At 46.9% G+C, this 20,811-nt stretch overlaps 1 protein-coding gene across 1 annotated transcript in view; it reads right to left on the reverse strand.

Annotated features, from left to right (window-relative positions):
• The window catches only part of NUDCD3 (NudC domain containing 3), a 56,432-nt gene that overhangs the window by 25,244 nt on the left and 10,377 nt on the right, over positions 1-20,811 (reverse strand). Inside the window, exons 2-4 of the mRNA XM_030201736.1 lie at positions 11,491-11,792; positions 10,762-10,894; positions 765-908 (exon numbers count right to left, since the gene is read on the reverse strand). Coding sequence (XP_030057596.1) covers positions 765-908; positions 10,762-10,894; positions 11,491-11,792 — 579 coding nt within the window. The remainder of the gene's footprint in view (positions 1-764; positions 909-10,761; positions 10,895-11,490; positions 11,793-20,811) is intronic.

Here is a 20,811-nt window from a genome sequence, read left to right on the forward strand (position 1 = left end):
AAAACACACAACAAAGTGATTTAACACAACATTTAGACCCCAAAATATGTAGCTGTAAACAGGCAGGGGTTAGCAGCCAGCTAGAAGCTACCCTAATTAAGTTAATTTAAAAGCTTGATTAAAAAGCAATATCTTAAAAACTCTTCAATCATAAATCTAGGGGAAGTGCATTCCAACAAGAAAAGGCTAAAGAATTTTACGAGCTATATTAAGTGGAATCCAATCTTAATTTAGCTAATATTTAATGATAAAATTTGCCTGCAAAAATTTCAGGCTGCAAAGGGACAACATGGAATTAAAACTGAATTTAAATAAACCAGGATCCCCATATAAGTACAATAAGCTAATATTAAAATCTTGAACCTTATGCTATTCCAAACTGGGAGCCAGTGCTGCTCTTGTAGTAAAGGGATGACATTATCATGTTTCTGGATTTACAGGCTCCTACTGCTTCCATCCATGCAGTCACTGTTATCACTGCACCTTCTTTTTCTGGCTGCTGCTTATGACTGAAAAGCTATAATCTTGAATATGTTTTCTCATTTTCTATGTTCAGCAGACCTCCTGCGATTCCCTCACAGACCACCAGAGGTCTGTGGACCACAGATTGAGAACCAGAGATCTTGCATGCTTACTAGAGACACAAAGAGAAAGCTTCAGGACTGGACAGCAAGGCTAGAGTTCTACACTGCCATCAACTTTCTGCTCTTTCAACAGTGGACAACTCCTTTCATAAGTAGTAAAGGTATCTGAACCAGCCTCACCAGAACACATTTCCCTGGCTCCAAACTCCAGAGAGAAGTCTCTGTATTGATCCTGTGAGTCAGCTTCCCTTCCACGAGGACAGTCTCGCCGCTTCCCTCCCTCACTGCCACACGGATTGAGTCAGAATGAAGATCAACCGAAACCTGTAAGGGAAAACAGGGAGAATAGTAATCCATTATTCCCTAAGGTACAGTAGTTTACCAATAAATGAAAATTCTTCCTAGCCCTTACATCATACAGCAGCCACCACTGCTATCTCCCTCCCTCAATCTACTGCTACTGCCTCCTTTTCCCTTCCACTTGGACACCAGATCTGCCAAGGTAGTGCCACTGCATTCCCCTCCCTCCCATATCTATGTCTGCTGCTGCTGCTGCCACCTCCTTTCTCTGGCCCAAATCTGCCTTCTCTTCCTCCTCTTATACTCCCCATTCCTGATTTGCCAATGGCAGCTAATTTACACTTTGTTCTTGATTTATTATGTTTGAAATAAAATTGGGCCTCCTCAATTATATTATACAGGTTCAGTAAAAAAACAAAACACAAAAACAAACAAAGAAAAAAGGCAGGACATTAGTCCCTGTGGTACAGATGTGCTTTAAAACAGTGCATGGTGCAACACTGGCCCTGGCATAAATACATATTACTGCAGAACACAGTGCACTATTCTCTCTGTGCATTACCTGTGGCATAAAAACATATTGTTCTCTGTGGTACTGCAGCATGTCAGTATTCAAAGTTTGGTGCAGCGCAAATAAGAGAGCACCAGCAGAAGCTGTTAGTAGTGAGGAAGGTAGTGATAGAACCGGAAGAGGACAAGTCAGGTTTTCGGGATACTCACAATGCCTATGAAGGAAACCATCTGACTGTGGAGTCACCAGGGCAGACTTGGAGCATCCCAATTTATAATTTTAGGGTTACAAATGATACAAATTGAACATGTCAGGGGAACAGAAGGAAACTATGGTCTCTTGTATTACAAAATGACTTCCAGTGGGCAATATCATCTCACTCTTGTTAAGTGTTGAAATCCATGGGTTCATAGATGCCAGGCCAAAATTGTACTCCCCTGGCTGGCTGGGGATACTGCGGAAGCAGTGTTCACATGAGAAGGAACATAACTGCCACACTAGACCAAGCCCAGTATCCTGGTTTGCCTGCTGATGGAAATTAGATACAAGTACCTGACAGGGTCCCAAAACGTAGAGCTTCTATGTTGATTATCCCGAAGAGTAGATTTCCCAAAGTTTACTTTAATGGTTCATGAACTATTTATCCAGGAACTTGTCCAAACTTTTTTTTTTTAACTCAGTTGTGTTAACTGATTATACCACATCCTTCTATAAAACAATTCCAGAGCTTCATTATGTGCTGAGAGGACCACTTGCAGCATGTGGCTTCTGGCCACAGACTGTTATAGCAATAGGAGGGGATAAAAGAATGTTCTCCCAGGACCTTGAACAGGCATGCGCTGGCTAACTTAACAGAAAATTTTATATTACTGAGCAGTACTCCCCTACCCCGGCTGGCAAAAATTTCTGGGAGAACACTGGCTATAAAATATGGTGAAATTTATACTTACCTGTTAATTCCTTTTTACACCACTTTACACCTACGATCATGTCCCTTTACAAGCAGATGGAGGAAGACTTGAAGAGTCCGATGACATCGCCGATATAAGGAGTGGTAGAGGCAGGAAGATTTCAGTATGCTAGTGCCAAAGCCACTCAACAGAAAGATCAAAACAATTAAGGAAAAAAAATCATAAGAAAACCAAATAAATCAGACCCAGAACATAGGCCTCTTAAGGCTACTTCCGCAGAACAGATTATATGCAGACAGGGAGCAGATCTAGGATCCAGGACTCTACTAAATCTCTCAGTCTGCTGGGGTAGGTCCTGGACTAGTCTAGCAGGACTCAAGGAAAGGAAATTAACAGATAATAAATCACACCTTCCTTATCCTGCTACACCAGTCCAGACCTACTGGATGTACCAGAGCTATCCTTACAGGGTGAGAAGATGACAACACCTTCCACGACTGCCCCAGAAACGGCACCTAGCCCAAACATCAAGCTTGTAATGTTTGAACAAAGAATTTAGAAAGGACCATGTCGTGACACTGCAAATGTTTTCCAGGGCTACGGTCCCCGCCATCAGACCAGGAGCGGGCCTTAATGTCCACTGTATTGTACTGTTTTGGGATCTACCCAGGCACTTGTAACCTGGACTGGCCACTGTTGGAAACAGGATACTGGGATTGAAGGACCTTTGGTCTGTCCCAGTATGGCAACACTTATGTTCTTATGCTTTGAAAATGAGCCCTATAATCATGCAATCAGAGTCTTCGAGGCCACATGATCTTGTGAGGGCAATGAAACAAAATAAAAGATGATTCAACGTCAAAAAAAGATTAGTAACCTCCAAGTAGCTGAGAGGCACTCTGCAAACATCCAGCTTATGCAGTATCTGCTATGGTCCTAACGCCAAGGGTCTCCAAAAAGCATGGAAAGAAACTGTATAGCTAAAATGAAAAGGAGAAAACACTTTTTGGCAGAAAGAAGAGAATAGTACATGCGAACAGTATCAGAAGACAAGGACAAATAAGGGTACCTAAAAGAAATCACTTGCAGCTCCGAGATTCTTCTAACTGAACAGATGGCCCACAAGGAACACTGCCTAAAGAGCTCCTTCAGAGAGGCCTGCCAAAGTGGTTTGAAGGGTCAACACCACCAAACAGAGATCCCACAACAACACCACCACCTGAAGCAGGAACAAAAACTTAATCACATAAAAATATACTACATCCAGCTGGGCTGCAACAAAGGACCCACTAACTTTGCCTTTGAAGCAGGTAAGGACTGCCACCCGACTTTGAGAGAATTAAGCACCAATCCTTGATACAGATTGCCCTGTTAAGAATGATGACTGGAATCTGTCCACCAGGGGGCACACCCCCGGCCAGCATGGCAAAGACTGAGGGAGAAAACTCCATGCTTCTCAGGTGTTGTCTTTCAAAAGCCAGACCATAAGCCAGAAGAAATCTGGATCTTCCATGAGAAATAGACCTTGGAAAAGAAGAGCCCTAGCCCTCTTAGCAAGGGTAGTGGAGCACCCACTAGTAACTGAAGGAGATCTGCTTACCAAGAGCAATGTAGTCAACCTGGCACAATCAGAACAACCAGAAATGGGTGACTTGAAATCCTGTTTATCACATGACTTACCAAAGGCCATAGGAGGAAGATGTATATGGGCTGAAGCAGAGGCCAGGGCTACACCAGAGCATCCAGCCTCACTGACCTGGACTCCCTTCTCTCTGACTGAAAAACCAAGGGCATTTGGAATTCAGGTGTGATGCCATCAGGTCAAACAGTGGAACTCCCTAGCTCTTCACACCAGGTGGAAGAGCACTGGACTGAATGCACCCATTCCCCCAGGTCTCATTGTCTGTTGACTGATAAAGTCATCTGGACATTGTCCACCACCATCACATGGACTACTGAGAGTGCCAGCAGGTGCAACTCTGCCCATACCTGTACTCCTGGTACTTCCCAGTTATGGTGTTTAACATCACATACACCACGACCACTGCCCGAGGTCCAAGCTCCATGCTGCTTGTGCAAGCTCTCCTCTTTCAGCCAGCCTCTGTCCACTCTCTCCCCCCCCTTTCATCCAGCCTCTGCCCTCCCTCTCGCTCCCCCTTCTCTGTTTTCCTCCCAATCCAGAGTCTGCCTCCTCTCTGTCTCTGCTCCCCCCAAACACCCATCTCTGCCGCTGCAGAAATAAAGCTTCCAGGATTGGCCTGCCTTGATTGCTGACAATGCTGGAACTTAATGAGAAGGTTGGAAGAGCGTTGGAGGAGGAGGAGGAAAGGAATAAAAAGCTGGCGGACCTCAGTGAGGGAGGGGGTTGCAGGTGAAAGATGCTGTTTCAGGTGTGTGTGGAGGGGGCTAAAAGACGCCAGTTCGGGTGGGGGCAGTGGTGTGCTGGAGCCGGCTCACACCGGCTCGCAAGAGCCGGTTGTTAAATTTTCTTCCGGCTTGCGAGCCGGTTGTTGAAAATTGCGAGCCGGCTCTGGCTCTCCTCCCTCCCTCCGGATCCGCCTCACCACCCACTTGTTTTTTTAATTCTTTGGGGCAGGCAGTCTTGCCTGCCCGCTTCCAGCGCTGACTGTCCTCCCCTGCTGGTTCGCGCTTTAAAAATGGCCGACGAGACTTCCAGAGGCGGCCTCGCAAGACTTCTGCTGAAGTCTCGGCGGCCATTTTGAAGCGCGAATCGGCAGCGGGGGACAGTCAGTGCTGGAAGCGGGCAGGCAAGACTGCCTGCCCCGAAGAATTCAAAGAACAAGCAGGCGGTGAGGGACCAGATCGGGAGGGAGGGAGGAGAAGCATTCGCCAAACAACTCGGGAGGGGGTGGCAGGGGGTCGCTGGGTATGGGTGCATGCAGGGCAGGGGAGAGGAGGGCCACTGCTGGACATGGATGCAGGGCAGGGGAGAGTAGGGACACTGCTGGACATGGGTGCAGGGCAGGGCAGAGGAGGGTTGCTGGGTATGAATGCATGCAGGGCAAGGGAGAGGAGGGTCACTGCTGGAGATGGGTGCATGCAGGGCAGGGGAGAGGAGGGGAGAGAGAAGAAATGCTGGACATGGATGGAGGGGAGAGAAGATTGAGGAAGGAGATGAGATGAGGGAAAAGGAAGAGAGGAGAAAAACTGCACATGGATGAAGAAAATAGGCAGAAGCTGAGGACCAGAAATGAAGAAGAAAGGAGGAAAGGAAAGAAATAAATGGAAAGGAAGCCCTGGAAACGGAGTTAAGGGGACAGATAGCAGCATAATCGGATACTGGGCCAGCATGATCAGAAAAACAGTCACCAGACAAAGGTAGAAAAAAAATCATTTTATTTTCATTATAGTGCTTGGAATATGTTCACTTTGAGAATCAGGTGCTCAACATTAAAAGTTTATATTTAATTTACTTATTTATGGCATTTTATCCCACATTAAACATGAATTAGATTGGAACTTGGGATCATTTAATTTTTTTTCCTGGAGAGAGTAATGCATTGCCCCCCCCCCCCCCCCACCCGGCTATAGCCAGCTCTGCAAATTTTTTTTTTTTGGGGGGGGGGGGGGGGCGCAGAGGTGGACCGGGGAGAGAGCCTGTTAAAAATTTACAAGCACACCACTGGGTGGGGGGCATACGACACAGGTGGAAGATGTAGCATATGGGATCTCCGTGGCACACCTGGGAAGCAGCCGTGGCACACTGGTTGAAAAAAACACTGGTCTAAATCCTCCCCTTGCTGCAGCTTGACCTTTTGGCAGAAGCTGTCCGCTAAAACTGAAAGAGCTAAGGAAGATTCTCAGTCTACCTCCTTTTCAATAAATCTGATGAAGTAACACAATAAAATTTGGAGAAGAAAAAAGAAACACTAGAAAGAGTTGAAAATATTGGTTCAACAGTCTCCTGCTCATGTTGGGAGAAGATAAGCATTGCTATAACAGAAGCCAGCAAAATCAGAAAAATTACAGCCTAAGTATTCCAAATGGCTGCCACTGCTCCAAGTTAAGAAACTGACTGGAAATCAGATCCAGAAGAAAGGTCATGAAGCTCCGAGGAAGACGTTTCCTCCACAGGATTTTCTCTGCTATCCCGAAGTCTGCTCAGTTTACAACAGGCACAGCAATTTGACATTGCCTGCCATGCTCAACTACAGGAGCAGTGTTCAATGCTCTCAGCTGGAGCTGCCATAAAGGAATCACTGCAGCGTGGGAAGCATCTCTGACTAGCAACGGTCCTGACAGCAAAGACGCTGAAATAACCCCACGTTACCCCACCAGGGAAAATGCAGGAGAAGTAAAAATAGAATACTTATAAATCGTCTTCTCACAGAATACCCTGAACTCTGTTTGTCAGCAAACACCAGTCGCAGAATACCAGCGCAAAAAGAAGCGGCGGGGGGGGGGGGGGGGGGGGGGGGGGGGGGGGCAGCACAACCAGGTATTCACCCAGAAGTAACAACTTTCCTAACGGATCCCACATGCCTGTCTCACGCTTTCTTAAATTCTGACACAGTTCTCATCGCCACGACCTCCACCAGCATCTTTCTGGCTTTTCTACCTGCTTGGTCACCTTAAGGTCATCAGATACAATCACTCCCAAGTCCTGCTCTTCTTTCGTACATAGAAGCACATCACCCCCTATACTGTACCGTTCCCTTGGATTCTTGTACCCCAAGTGCATGATCCTGTATTTCTTAGAATTAAATCTTAGTTGCCAATTATCGGACCATTCTTCAAGCTTTGCTAGATCCTTCTTCATACCATCCAAAGCTTCCGGGGTGTCCACCCTATTACAGAGTTTGGTATTATTCAACAAAGAGTCAAACCTTACCAGACAGTCCTTCCACAATATCACTCACAAAAATGTTAAAAAGAGCCTGCGGCACACCATTGATAACAGCCCTTTCCTCAGAGCAGGCTCCATTTATCACTACCCTCTGCCTTCTTCCACTTAACCAGTTTTTAACCCAGTCAGTCACTTTAGGTACCATATCACACCTAGCGCCCCTCCCACGTCCAATTGTTTGGTCACCCAGTAAAAGAAATCAATCAGATTTCTCCGACACGACCTGCCTCTAGTGATGCCATGCTGCCTCAGGTCCTGCAGTCCATTCGATTTGAGAAACCTCATGATCATCCGCTTTAGAAGCACTTCCATTAGTTTACTCACCATTGAGGTCAGACTGACAGGTCTGTAATTCCCAACCTCCTCTTTACCTCCGCTCTTGTGCAGAGGGACAAATCCATCCTTCTCCAATCCTCTGGGACCACTCCAGACTCTAAGGAAGCATTGAAAAGGTCAGACAGCGGTGCCGCCAGAACATCTACAAGTTCCTTGAGTACTCACGGATGTATCCCATCAGGCCCCGTCATTTTGTCTACTCCAGCTCCTCTTGAACAGAGTCTTCTGAAAATCGGTCCCGGTCTACCATACATCCATCCCCAATAGCATTTGTTTTCTGCAGTCCTACCCCAGCCTTTCATCCGTGATCACAAAACAGAAATAACTGTTAAGCAGTTCAGCTTTATCCTTATCAGCTTCTACATATTCCTCCCCATCTGTTTTGAGTCTCACAATGCTATTATGGCACTTCCTCCTGTCATTTATATATCTGAAAAATGTCTTGTCCCCCAATTTTGCCGTATCGGCTATCCTTTCTTCCATTTGCTTCATTGCACTCCTGACAGCTTTTCCAGCTTTTCTTAGCTTTTCTAGGTACTTTTGCCTATCCTCCTCCTTCTGAGTCTTATTGTAATGTATGAAGGCTAATCTTCTTTCCCTTACCTTTTCAGCTACTATGTTTGAGAATCAGAGCGTCCTTCTTTTCCTCTTACTTTCATGTAGTTTTCCAACATAGTTTTGTTGCCTTTAAAATAGCTCCTTTCAGATTTGCCCACTGCTGTTCTACTTCCTTCAGCTGTTCCCACCCAGCTATTTCCTGAGAAATTCTCTCATCTCAGCAAAGTTAGTTATTTTGAAATCTAGGACCTTCAATCTTGAATAAGCCCTCTTCTCCTCTATCTTAATACTGAACACCACCATTCGGTGATCACTAGATGCCAAATGATCTCCCACTGTAAAATCAGAAACATTCTCCCCATTTGTAAGCATCAGATCTAGGATAGCTCCATCCCGCATCAGTTTCACTGCTGTAACAATTCTTCCTGTAGAGAATACAAGATCTCTTTGCTTCTAGACAACCACATGGCAGGGACGTCCCAATCGACATGTGGCATGCTGAAATCACCTATCAGTAGTACTTCCCCTTTCTTAACTATTTTGTGGATGTCTTCAATTAAGTTTCTATCCATTTCTTCTGACTGTGAAGGTGATCTGTGTTATTACGCCAACATAAATACATTTTCCTTTCCTTTTTGCCAGTTTAACCCAGAGTGCTTCTTCCTTACCCCATACATCCTGCAGTTGTCACTTTAATACTATTCTTAACATAAAATGCCACTCCTCCACGCTTTTTCCTATCATGTCCTTCCTGAATAGATTATAGCCAGGTATAACTATATCCCAGCCGTGGCTCTCCATCACCACCACTAAATCCAAGTCGGCTTCTATCACTGAAGCTTCCAGATCTAGAAATTTGTTTCCCATACTGCAGGCATTGGTATACAAGTCTTTCCAGATGTTACTTTTTTCCCCCTTGTCTATAGTGGTATTTGAAGCATTACCTCCCTGGGGGTTATTAATTACTTTGGGGCATTTCTCACCCATCCCCAGCAGATTTAGCTAAAAGCCCTTCTTTGTACTTTAGCCAATCTGTTATTGAAGACACTTCGTCCCTTCCTTGAAAGATGGACATAATCACAGCTCAGTAGCTCTTGGAAAATCATCCTATGGTCCAGGAAACTGAAGCGCTCACATTGGCACCATCCACACAGCCACACACTTAGCTCCAGGATCAAGCTTCCCTCATTCATCCTTTACCTTCAACAGGATCAATGAGAACACCGCCTGCACACCTAGGTGCTTTACCCTCTGACCCAGAGCCATGAAGTCACATTTGATATGTTCAGTAGAATACCCAGCAGTATCATTTGTGCCAAAATGGATGAGCAGCATAGGATAGTGGCCATTTGACTGTACTAAGTTGTACAGCCAAAAGATAGATCTCTTCCTAGAGATGTTCTTTCCAGGTTCTCCCTTTTCTGTAACATCCTTGTGATATCTCTCATGGTTACTCAAGTACATAACCCTGTCCTTCCATTTTGTTCCATGTCCAGAACAGACTACAGTCACTTACATTTCCCCTTCCTTGGGAGAACAATCTTCTCAATTTGTCTCCTCTCATCTCCCTGTTGGGGCAGGCTCTGTGGTCGGACACCTAGTACTGAAGCGCCAACACTCTGATGCATCCTTAATGGCCTCTGCAGATTAAATTCCTCTGGTTCTGGAATTCTCTTTCCGGGTGCTGTGGCTCTGTGGTCGGGCAAGTCGTACTGAAGAGCCAACATTCTGATACATCCTTAATGGCCTCTGCAGATTAAATTCCTCTTGTTCTGGAATTCTCTTTCCAGGCGCTGTGGGCCACGGAGTATTCTCTATTCCTCACCCCACGTAATGGGGGACCGGTCTCTTCTGCATCCCATCCTCCGGGCTCTGGCCCACATGGCCTGGATGATCGAGGTTTCTCATTAGCTTCCTGGCGTTTTTCTGAAAGTGTCTCAGTCTTTCTGGCTTTTCAGAAAAATTCCCTTCGGAAGTGTTTCTCTTTCCAATGGGATAGGTTTATTGTCTGGCAGGCATACCTTCTACATCTTTCTGAGTTTAGTCTATGTTGACTCGGTGGAGATTCGCCTCAGTTTTCTCAGTGCTCTCATCTTTGAATAAAAGCGGAGACCTCAGCATCGGTATCCCCATTTCTTAAGCGCTTCCTTATGCTGCTTGTGTTCCTGTCGAGGGGAATTCTCAACCTCAACCTGTTTCTGATGGCTGTCACATAGGCTCATCAGGACTATGACCTTTGGCCCTGTCAGCAGTTTCATCGCAATATAGTGGTTCTCTGCATGTACCCTAGGTTCCTACCTCAGGCTGTATCGGGGTTCAATTTACATTAGTTGCTTCTCTTGCCTCCATCCTTCACACAGTCTCATGCATGGCAAGCATGTATTCCACTCATTGCACTGCAAGCAGACACTGGCCTATCCTTGATGCAGCCTCAGCCCCACGTTTTCTCTTTAGCCTTTAGTTACCTTCCTTCCTACAGGAGGTGGCTTGCCATCGGGGATTGCTAAATGTCTGTTTAGTTACCTCCTTATTTTTTCGTTTCCTTCCACCCAGGCTGGGCTACCCAGGATAATCCTCTTCAGACTGTATGAATGTTGGCTTTGAGAACATCTTCCCGTACTTAACTGCTTCTACTACAATAAAGTCTGTCCAGTTACCCATCTGCTTGTCCCACAGAGCACCCCCATCCATTACCTGTCTGCCTTTCCTGATCTCCTTTGGCACTGGTACTTTAATCTCCAGGTCGGTATAATCCTGAGACCAGATATAGTTGTCTCGTACGGCTCCATTGTAACTGTCAGAATTTGTCTGGAACTGCTCCTGATTCCTGAACACAAAAGAAAGAAAGTCAATGAGAGGCTTATGATATGATCCTCTCAGGAGACCTGAATATCATAGGTAAGCTGCAGATAAAGCCACAAAATTCAGTCACAAACAGCAATTTTGGATGATTTTAAATTCTGATTAGCTACTGAGCAGTTTGTGTAATACATATGATCTATATCAACCATTCTTCTGAATGTCAAATAGCCAGCAGATAGGGAACAGGGGAGGGGATTCCAAAAAGGGATCCTAGAGAGCAGATAAACAACCTGGACAGAGGGATTTTTCAGGCTAGTGCTCTAAGTCATAAGAGCTTACGTTTTGAGTTGCCTATCACGTAACATTTTGGGAGCACTGCAGGAAGCATGCAAATCTCAAATATGCCTTCAGAAGTTTGGAGTATTGCAGGAAAAGCTGCATCAACCCTGTTTCTCTGTATGGCAGAGCTCAGATGTATTGCAAATGATGATGCACCTGTGCTCCTGATGAGAAGGCAGGCAACGGGCACTTTTGTAAACAATATGGGAGATGAAGTGGTGGCTATACAGAGGTTGGCGGAGAGGAAGAAGAGACAGTATAAGCATATGCTTGGGTCCTCACCTGGGTGTTGCAGGAAGTTCCTTCTGATTGGCAACAGCAGGAGCAGCTACAGAGCTCCCTGCTAGTTTGACTGCCTCTTTCACTGGCTCTACCGCTACTGATTGCTGCTCACCCACTGCTCCCTGGGGCTCCTCAGTAATAGGACCCTGCTCAGTTGCTGAGTCTATCTCCACCTCCTGAGCTGGGGGAGGGACATTCATCCTCTCGGCACTCTTCTCTTCTTCTTTCTTCACTTTCTCCTCCAGTTTCTTCATCATTTTCTCATGGTCCTGATGTGCCATCTTTTCATAGATTTTAAATGCCTGCAACCACAAAATACACTGCTTTACTAGTCTGGATAATTATAGCACATCCTATCCTATATAATCTAATATAATAATTTGCTCCTCCAACATTCCAGTGTGTGTCACTGGGATCGTAACCACCTGTGACATCACTCCTCCAACGTTCCAATGTGTGTCACTGGGATTGTAGCCACCTGCTGACGTCACTCCTCCAACATTCTCCGTCCCCCCTCCCTCCCAGTTCCATGGGACCCTGGAACTGGGAGGGACAGAGGGAGGGGGGATCCTGGAAATGGGGGGGAGGGAGGGGACACTGGAACTCGGAGGAGGGGAGGGAGGGGGGCCTGGAACTCAGAGGGAGGTGGAGAGGGCAGGGGAGAGATGCTGCACATGGATGGATGGAGGGGGCAGGGCACAGAGGACGTTGCCTGCATATGGATGAATGCAGGGGAGAGAACATAATGCAGGGGAGGGAGGGACCCTGGAACTCAGAGGGAGGGAGGCAGGGAAGGGACGACCCTGGAACTCAGAGGGAGGGAGGGAGGAAGGGACGACCCTGGAACTCAGAGGGAGGGAGGGAGGAAGGGACTACCCTGGAACTCAGAGGGAGGGAGAAAGGGACGACCCTGGAACTCAGAGGGAGGGAGAAAGGGGACAACCCTGGAACTCAGAGGGAGGGAAGGAGGGGACAACAACCCTGGAACTCGGAGGGAGGGAGGGAGGGGGACGACCCTGGAACTCGGAGGGAGGGGGACGACCCTGGAACTGAGAGGGGGAGGCCCTGGCACACACTCTCATGCTCGCTCACACACACACTCTCTCTCTCTCTCACACAGACACACATGCACCTAGTCTCACTCTCTCTCTGTCACACACACACTCGCACATTCACTGTCTCTCTCTCACACAGTCACTCTCACACACACTCTCTCAAACATACACATTCCGAGGAAAACCTTGCTAGCGCCCGTTTCATTTGTGTCAGAAACGGGCCTTTTTTACTAGTAAATATAATAATTTGCACCTCCGTCTGGATGCCTGGGTTCGGAACACAGTTCCCATTGGTCCGCCCTGGGGATGATGTCACAGGGCAGACCAATAGGAAGTGAGAGGGAAGGGAACCTACAGCAGCCACCGGAGGTGAGTAAACAATTGCCCCCCCCCCCCCCCCCACGAGTTCCATGACCCCCTACCTTCCTCCCGCTTTCCACTCACGTCCAAGTTCCACCCCCCCCCCCCGATTTCCGCCGCCCAGCGCCTCCCTCCCTCTCTCTCTGTGGCCTCCGAGTGCAAGGAGGACATGTGCGGGTGCCCCAGCCCTTCGTAAGTGCCAGCTGTTGTTTAAAACTTTTTACCTCCTGCTCCGCCGGAAACAGTGCAGTCCGGCACACACGGATGCTGCTTCACAATGCCTTTGCTTTGGCTTCTGTTTCAACTGTTCCTCTGGTCCCACCCTCATTTCCTGTTTGCGGAATGGCGGGACTAGAGGAACAGTTGAAACAGAAGCCAAAGCAAAGGCAGTGTGAAGCGGCGTCCGTGCGTGCTGGACTTCACTGTTGCCGGCAGAGCACGGAATAAAACGTTTTAAACAACAGCTGGCACTTACTACTACTACTTAGCATTTCTAGAGCGCTACTAGGGTTATGCAGCGCTGTACAATTTAACAAAGAGAGACAGTCCCTGCTCAAAGAGCTTACAATCTAATAGACAAGTGAACGGTCGGTCCGATAGGGGCAGTCTGGATTCACTGATCGGTAAGGGTTAAGTGCTGAACGCAGCATTGAAGAGGTAGGCTTTAAGCAAAGACTTGAAGACGGGCAGGGAGGGGGCTTGGCGTAAGGGCTCAGGAAGGTTGTTCCAAGCATAGGGTGAGGCGAGGCAGAATGAGCGGAGCCTGGAGTTGGCGGTGGTGGTGAAGGGTACTGAAAGGAGGGATTTATCTTGTGAACGGAGGTTACGGGCGGGAACGTAAGGGGAGATGAGGGCTGGGGCACCTGCACACATCCTCCATACACTCAGAGGCCACACAGAGGGAGGGAGGCGCTGGGCGGCGGAAATTGGAGGAGGGGGGGCATGGAACTCGGAGGAGAGGGAGGCAGGTAGGGGGGGCATGGAACTCGGAGGGGAGAGGGCCTGGAACTCGGAGGGAGGGAGGGAGGGGGCCCTGGAACCTTGCTAGCACCCGTTTCCTTTCTGTTAGAAACGGGCCTCTTACTAGTCTAAGCATATTTTAAAGCTAATAATGCAAATATATGAGCAACCATCTCTGGCATGGATACCACAGCAGCCAATTTCACTGCTCGCATATGTTGCATACCAGCTCTCCTGGTGAAAAGGAAAGAACTGTATAATTTTATTATTTATTTGAATTTGATATATTGCCTTGTTGCAAAGAACCCAGAATGGTTTATATATATATAAAAAAATAATCAGAAACACTGTACACACACAAAAAAAGCCAGTCAAATCATGAAATTACCCCATCCCACTGGCACTCTATGTCTTTGCTCATAAGCTTGTAGCTCTACAAAACCAATAAAATAACACAACTCTGAAAATTCTATCACATTATGCACCCCCCCCCCCCCCCCCCCCCCACAAAAAAAAGAAAAGCTTGTTAAAAATACAAAGCTTTAAGCTTTTTCCTAAATATTAGGTAGAAAACTTTCAAATTTATTTCTAACGGGATAAGATATCATAAATGAGAAGCCCATGAACTGAAAGCAATCTGGCACATAGAAACAAGAAAGACCTATAACAGTGTGTCAGAAAGACCCAAGTGCCCTAGACGGTCAAGTAGCATATCGGTAGTTCTACAAAATACTTTGGTCCTATTTGAAGGTAAATTCAGTTTTAGCTGCTAATTTTCTTTTATTGAATTTTACAAAATCATTCCAGACAATTGTGTTTAGGCTCCCTGGTCAGATGTAAACACAATAAATGATAACAGATAAAGACCCCGCACGGTCCATCAAGTGTGCCCAACAAGGTGCACAGTTGCACCCACCACTCTGTGAAGGCCACAGCCATCCATACTTAACACTGGTTGGCAAGTCTCCACCATGCTAACCACATATAGGCAGCCAGTGGCGTACCTAGCATACTTGACACCCAGGGCCGACCTCTTTTTAACACCCCCCCCCCCCCCCCCCCCCCCCCCCCGTGCCTTTCCATTCAGCAGCGCGTGTGCATCTGCCCTTTCTTTCCCTTCCATCCAGCATATAACCCCTCTCTCTGCCCCTTTCCATTCAGCGTCTGCCCCTGTCGCTTTTCATCCTTGTCTGTCCCCTCTCTGCCTCTGTCCATACAGCCGCATGTGAGTCTGCCCTTTCTCTCCCTTCCATCCAGCGCATGCCCCCTCTCTCTACTACTACTACTACTATAAATCTGCCCCTTTCCATCCAGCTGTGCGTGTGCATCTGTCCTTTCTCTCTCTCCCATCCAGCATATGCCCCCTCTCTCTGCCCCTTTCCATCCAGCGTCTGCCCCTTTCCATCTAGTCACAGGTGCATCTGCTGCCCTTTCTCTCCCTCTTTGCCTTCCATCCAGCCTATGCCCTCTCTCTTGCCCCTTTCCAACCAGCATCTGCCTCCTTCTCTGCCCCTTTCCATCCAGCATCTGGTCTGCCCTTTCTTCTCTCACTTCCAGCACCGTCTGCCCCTCTGTCTGTCCCCTCCATCCATCTAGCCAGCATGCCCTCTTTCTCTCCCATCCAGACTAGTATTCTTGCCCCCCCCCAGTCCTTCCTTTTCACATTTTATGCCCCCCCTCCCCACTGCAGCTTAATGCTGTTGCCAAACTAGCACAGCAGCAGAAAATGCAATAATTTTTTTTTTAAGTCAAGGCAGCACAATTTAAATAAATGTTAAGATCGAACTGCAGGGCCTAATTACCTGACTCTGCTCCGGACCTGGAATGGAAGTGGCCTCCAAGATTCTTCTGCACAGTGCTGATACTACCGGTGGCCCGGCAGGGATGGAGTGCAAGCGCAGCAGGAAGCGGAAGGTGCAGGCTTGCGGCTGCACTGAAGACAGCGGGCAGCCGCGAGCTAGGAGGGAGAGAGAAGCCAGCCATCGGAAGAGACGTCAGTCCGCAAGGCGCACGGGGTGCCGCAGGGGAAGGCTGAGCAGTCGTCGGTCGAGATGGGCGGGACTCGGTGGAAAAGAGAAGGAAATGCACGCAGCGAGTGGCAGGTGGCAGAGATGTTAGGCGCACGCCGGTGCGAAGGCAGGCCGAACTGACTACGGAGCAGAGGTTAGAACATCCCCCCATTGGGTTGCATCCGGGGCGGTCCGCCCCCACCGCCCTGCCCTCGGTACGCCACTGCAGGCAGCCAAGCATGATAGAGTGGTTATACCCATATATTAACTAGTGGTTAGGGTGGTGGACTTTGGTCCTGGGGAACTGAGTTCGATTCCCACTTCAGGCACAGGCAGCTGCTTGTGACTCTGGGCAAGTCACTTAACCCTCCATTGCCCCATGTAAGCCACATTGAGCCTGCCATGAGTGGGAAAGTGCGGAGTACAAATGTAACAAAAAACAAAAACAAAAAAAAAGTATTGCTGTCAGTATTCAACTTACCAATCAAGATGTCTTTCCCTCCCCACAAGCTGCACAGCACCCTCACTTCCAGAACATGACGTGGTGCGGCATTTTCGAAAGGGATGTCCAAGTTTCGATTTGGACATCCTTGCAATACGGCCAAATCCAGAGGCGGGGAAACCCGTATTTTCGAAATAAGATGGACGTCAATCTTTCGTTTCGAAAATACCGTCAGGGACGTCCAAATCCTTAAATTTCGCCGTCCCTAGACATGGACGTTTCTGATTTTCGGCGATTTTCTAAACCAAAGACGTCCATCTCAGAAACGACCAAATGCAAGCCATTTGGACGTGGGAGGAGCCAGCATTTGTAGTGTACTGGTCCCCCTGACATGCCAGGACACCAACTAAGCACCCTAGGGGGGGCACTGCAGTGGACTTCATAAAATGCTCCCAGGAACATAGCTCCCTTACCTTGTGTGCTGAGCCCCCAACCTCCCCTAAAAAAACACACTACCCCCAACTGTACACCACTACCATAGCCCTTACGGGTGAAGGGGGGCACCTATATATGGGTACGGTGGGTTTTGGAGAGCTCGCTGTTCCCTCCACAAATGTAACAGGTAGGGGGGTATGGGTCTGGGTCCGCCTGTCTGAATTGCACTGCAGTACCCACTAAAACTGCTCCAGGGACCTGCATGCGCTGCCATGGACCCGAGTATGACATCTGAGGCTGGCATAGAGGCTGGCACGACATATTTTTAAAGACGTTTTTGAGGGTGGGAGGGGATTAGTGACCACTGGGGGAGTAATGAGAGGTCATCTCAAATTCTCTCCAGTGGTCATCTGGTCATTTTGGGCACCTTTTTGTGCCTTAGTCATAAGAAAAACAGGTCCGGGTAAAAAGGTCCAAGTGCCCGTCAGGGACGTCCTTCTTTTTTTCGATTATGGGTCAAGGACATCCAAGTGTTAGGTACGCCCAAGTCCCCCCTTCGCTACGCCTCTGACACACCCCCTTGAACTTTGGCCATCCCTGTGACGGAGTGCAGGTGGGGACGTCCAAAACTGGCTTTCGATTGTACCGATTTGGACGTTTCTGTGAGAAGGACATACATCTTCTGATTTATGTCAAAAGATGGGCATCCTTCTCTTTCGAAAATGAGCCCAATAGTGATCTATCAAGGGCCGTTCAAGCGTGGGATAGTCAAATGTCCTTTATTAGCAGACCCAACACAGGCCATGTTTCGGCATCAAGTGCCTGCGTTAGGGGTCTGATCAAAAGAAAAAAAATTACAAATCAATATAAAAACCACTGGGCAAAGAGGCTCAAAGGGGACTCACTGAAGAGCCATAAGAGCCACTTGAAGACTCCACTGAGGACAAATACTACACAGAGGGAGGCGCAGATGAGTGATTCCCTTAAGGAATCGCATTATAATCAGGGTGAGTAGCCAATGAGGCATTCTGTATCTTGCCTCTATGACATGCCAACGTCACCTGAACCTTGAGCGAATTGACAGCCAAGCCTTTTTTGAATCCCTCCTGAAGGATAACATTTGAGACAAGGAAGCACAAAATGGAGAAACAACCTTCTGTGCACACCATAAGTACATAAGTGTTGCCATGCTGGAACAGACCAAAGATCCATCAAGCCCAGTACCCTATTTTCAACAGTAGCCAATCAAGGTCACAAGTATCTGGCAAGATCCCAAAACAATACATGTTATACGCTGCTTATCCTAGAAACAAGCAGTGGATTTTCCCAAGTCTATTTTAATAATGGCTTCTGGACTTTTCTTTTAGGAAGATATCCAAACCTTTTCTAAACCCCGCTAAGCTTAATGCTCTTAAAAGTTCTTCACACTCTAGCATAAGAAGAAGTGGACCATTTTTGAGCTTGCAGCAAGGTAGTAGTAACATCATCCTCAATCGTGCCTTCTCAAGAGCCAGGCTATAAGACCAAATCAGCAGGGATTCTCCTAAGTACTGGACCTTGGTGCAATAAGCCCATCTGTGGAGGAAAAGTCAAATGAGGAGCTATTTGAAGATGAATGAGGTCTACTTACCAAGGACATCTGGGCCGGTCCGGAGCTACAAGAACAACCTTCTTGGGATGATGTGCAATCCTGTGCAACGTCTTTCTTATGAGAGGCCACGTAAGAAACACGTAAAGGAGGCCATCCGGGCCAGTCTGAAGATATAACAACCTTCCCTAGATGATGTGCAATAGTGCAATCCTGTGCAATGTGCTTCCCATGAAAGGACACGAAAGAACCACATAAAGAAGGCCATCCAATGGCAACACTGTACCAGTGAATCCATTCCTAGGGAGTCTCTCCCTGAAACGGCTGTAGAATCTGTGTACTTGCGCACTGAGTCTGGATGCCATGAGTCCAGAACCGGAAGGCCCCATAGTGTGAAAATGAGGCGAAATGCAGTCTTTTGACAGTTGCCATTCCCACGGATCCAGAGACACTCTGCTAAGGAAATCTGCTCACGAGTTCAGTGAACTCGCTATGCGAGACACTGAAATCATCGGAATGTTCAATTCCGCCCACCAAAAAAGAAGGCACGCCTCCTGGGCTAGAAATACACTCTTTGTTCCTCCTTATTTATTAGGATTTATTTACTGCCTTTTTGAAAGAATTCACTCAAGGTGGTGTACAGTAAGGTTACTATGGAACTTTTTAAGTCTGTGTTTTGAAAATACGCCTCTGTGAGAGCTATAGGGTCTGTCATGTGCGTGAATGAGTTGCACATTAACAAAATAAAATAAGGTTGTACAGCAACCTTTACATGTTGAAATTTAACAGCATACCTTGGTGAAAAAAAAAACACTGTAACCACTACATAAGCCGGAAAAAAAATCCAATAGAGGATATGAGACTATTCACCCTTCCGTGGACAAATTCTTTGAACATGCATCCATAGCAACATGGTTAATTAATAAAGAAACAGACTTATTTGGAATATAACAAGGCCACAGCTTTGCTTTATTGGTGTAATACAAAAATTATTACCTGAACAGAGAATAAGAATTAAAATCAAACCATACCAGATGATGAACATCCTGCCACACACAGCTAGGCATCCAAAGTAAACTGTAAACAAAACCAATGAAAACCTCTTACCCCACCACACCAGTTACAGCACAAGGACAGGCACTGACCACCCAGTGAATGTTAAGGCCTTGTTCAAAAGATCTCTTTTGAATGTGCTCCTATCTGTGGCGATACAATCAGATAACCTTGCAGTAAGGGTGAGTGAGTCAGGTAGCAAGATACCTCCGAGGAGCAGGAAGAATCCTACTGCCTTAAGAATCGCGGACCAAACTCCTCCTTCAGGAATGAAAAGGAAGTCACTGGTTGGATGCCACTTCCCACAGTGTCCCAAATTGAATCACTGCCCAATATCAAAGCTCCTTGCCCAGAGCAGCATAGCCTCCTGGGACCCCCACCACTCTGGCCAAGGCCAGTGATTTGGCTTCTCACTTCCCCCCACAGCGTGGGCAAGCAAGGCTCCTTCAGAAACCTGCCATGATCGCCCAGGCCACCATCATGGTAAAGCTCCCCCCTCCCCAAACCATTAAAGTCGGGATCCGGACCCAGTGGTTGCCCTCAAATTCAACATCCATCAGGTCACAACCAAGGAGCTCAAAATATATATAAAAAGGGGAAGAAGAAACTGATGAAGAGCTTTAAAGGCAAGTACTGTCTTACCAACGGAACCATCTGCTGGCGTTAATGCAGAAAACTTCAACTTAACACAAACCGGAACACATGCATACCAGTGTTTAAATGTTTGCCTTGGCATGAAAAAGGAGTACATAAAAACATACATACTCAATTTTAAAAATATGAAAACTCAAACTATCATGCATTAGGAAGAATGAAAAAGTGTCAACCTTAAATAGTATCATTTTCATCATGTTGGTATATAATATTGAAAATACGTGGTGAAACCTGTCTTACTGTCACATGCTATAGACTTGAGTTACTGCTGTAACCAAATTTTATCTGGATAAAATCAGACAAGGTCAGATACTTTTCCATAGTCAAAGAAAATCAGGAGCAGGACTGGGACTAGAACCAACAGAATCAGAATTCAACCTCCAGTTTAAGCAGTAATTCACAATTTCCTCTCTGGAGTGTTAAACCATCTGTCTCCTACACAATCATCCACTTAAGAAAAGAAAAGTGTACATTCAGGGGCAAAATTAAAAAGAACCAACTCTTTTTCCTAAGATCTACAAGTTACTCACACCTTTTTACAGGTAAAGCCCACACCCAATAGATGCTTTAACGGACCCAATAACATATTATAAGAACTGAACATGTAAAACGCAGGAAGAGTTTTAGTATCACAGACAAGATGATGAAAAAGATAGTCGTGAGATAAATAGGAGCCCAGCCCACTTCCTAATGCAGTAGCTAGAAATTTAATTAGGACTAATGGTCTGTCTTGGCATACACAATCTCTCCACTGCCAGGGAATCT

This window comes from Microcaecilia unicolor, chromosome 4, assembly GCF_901765095.1.
Source record: "Microcaecilia unicolor chromosome 4, aMicUni1.1, whole genome shotgun sequence".
NCBI classification, from domain to species: Eukaryota; Metazoa; Chordata; class Amphibia; order Gymnophiona; family Siphonopidae; genus Microcaecilia; species Microcaecilia unicolor.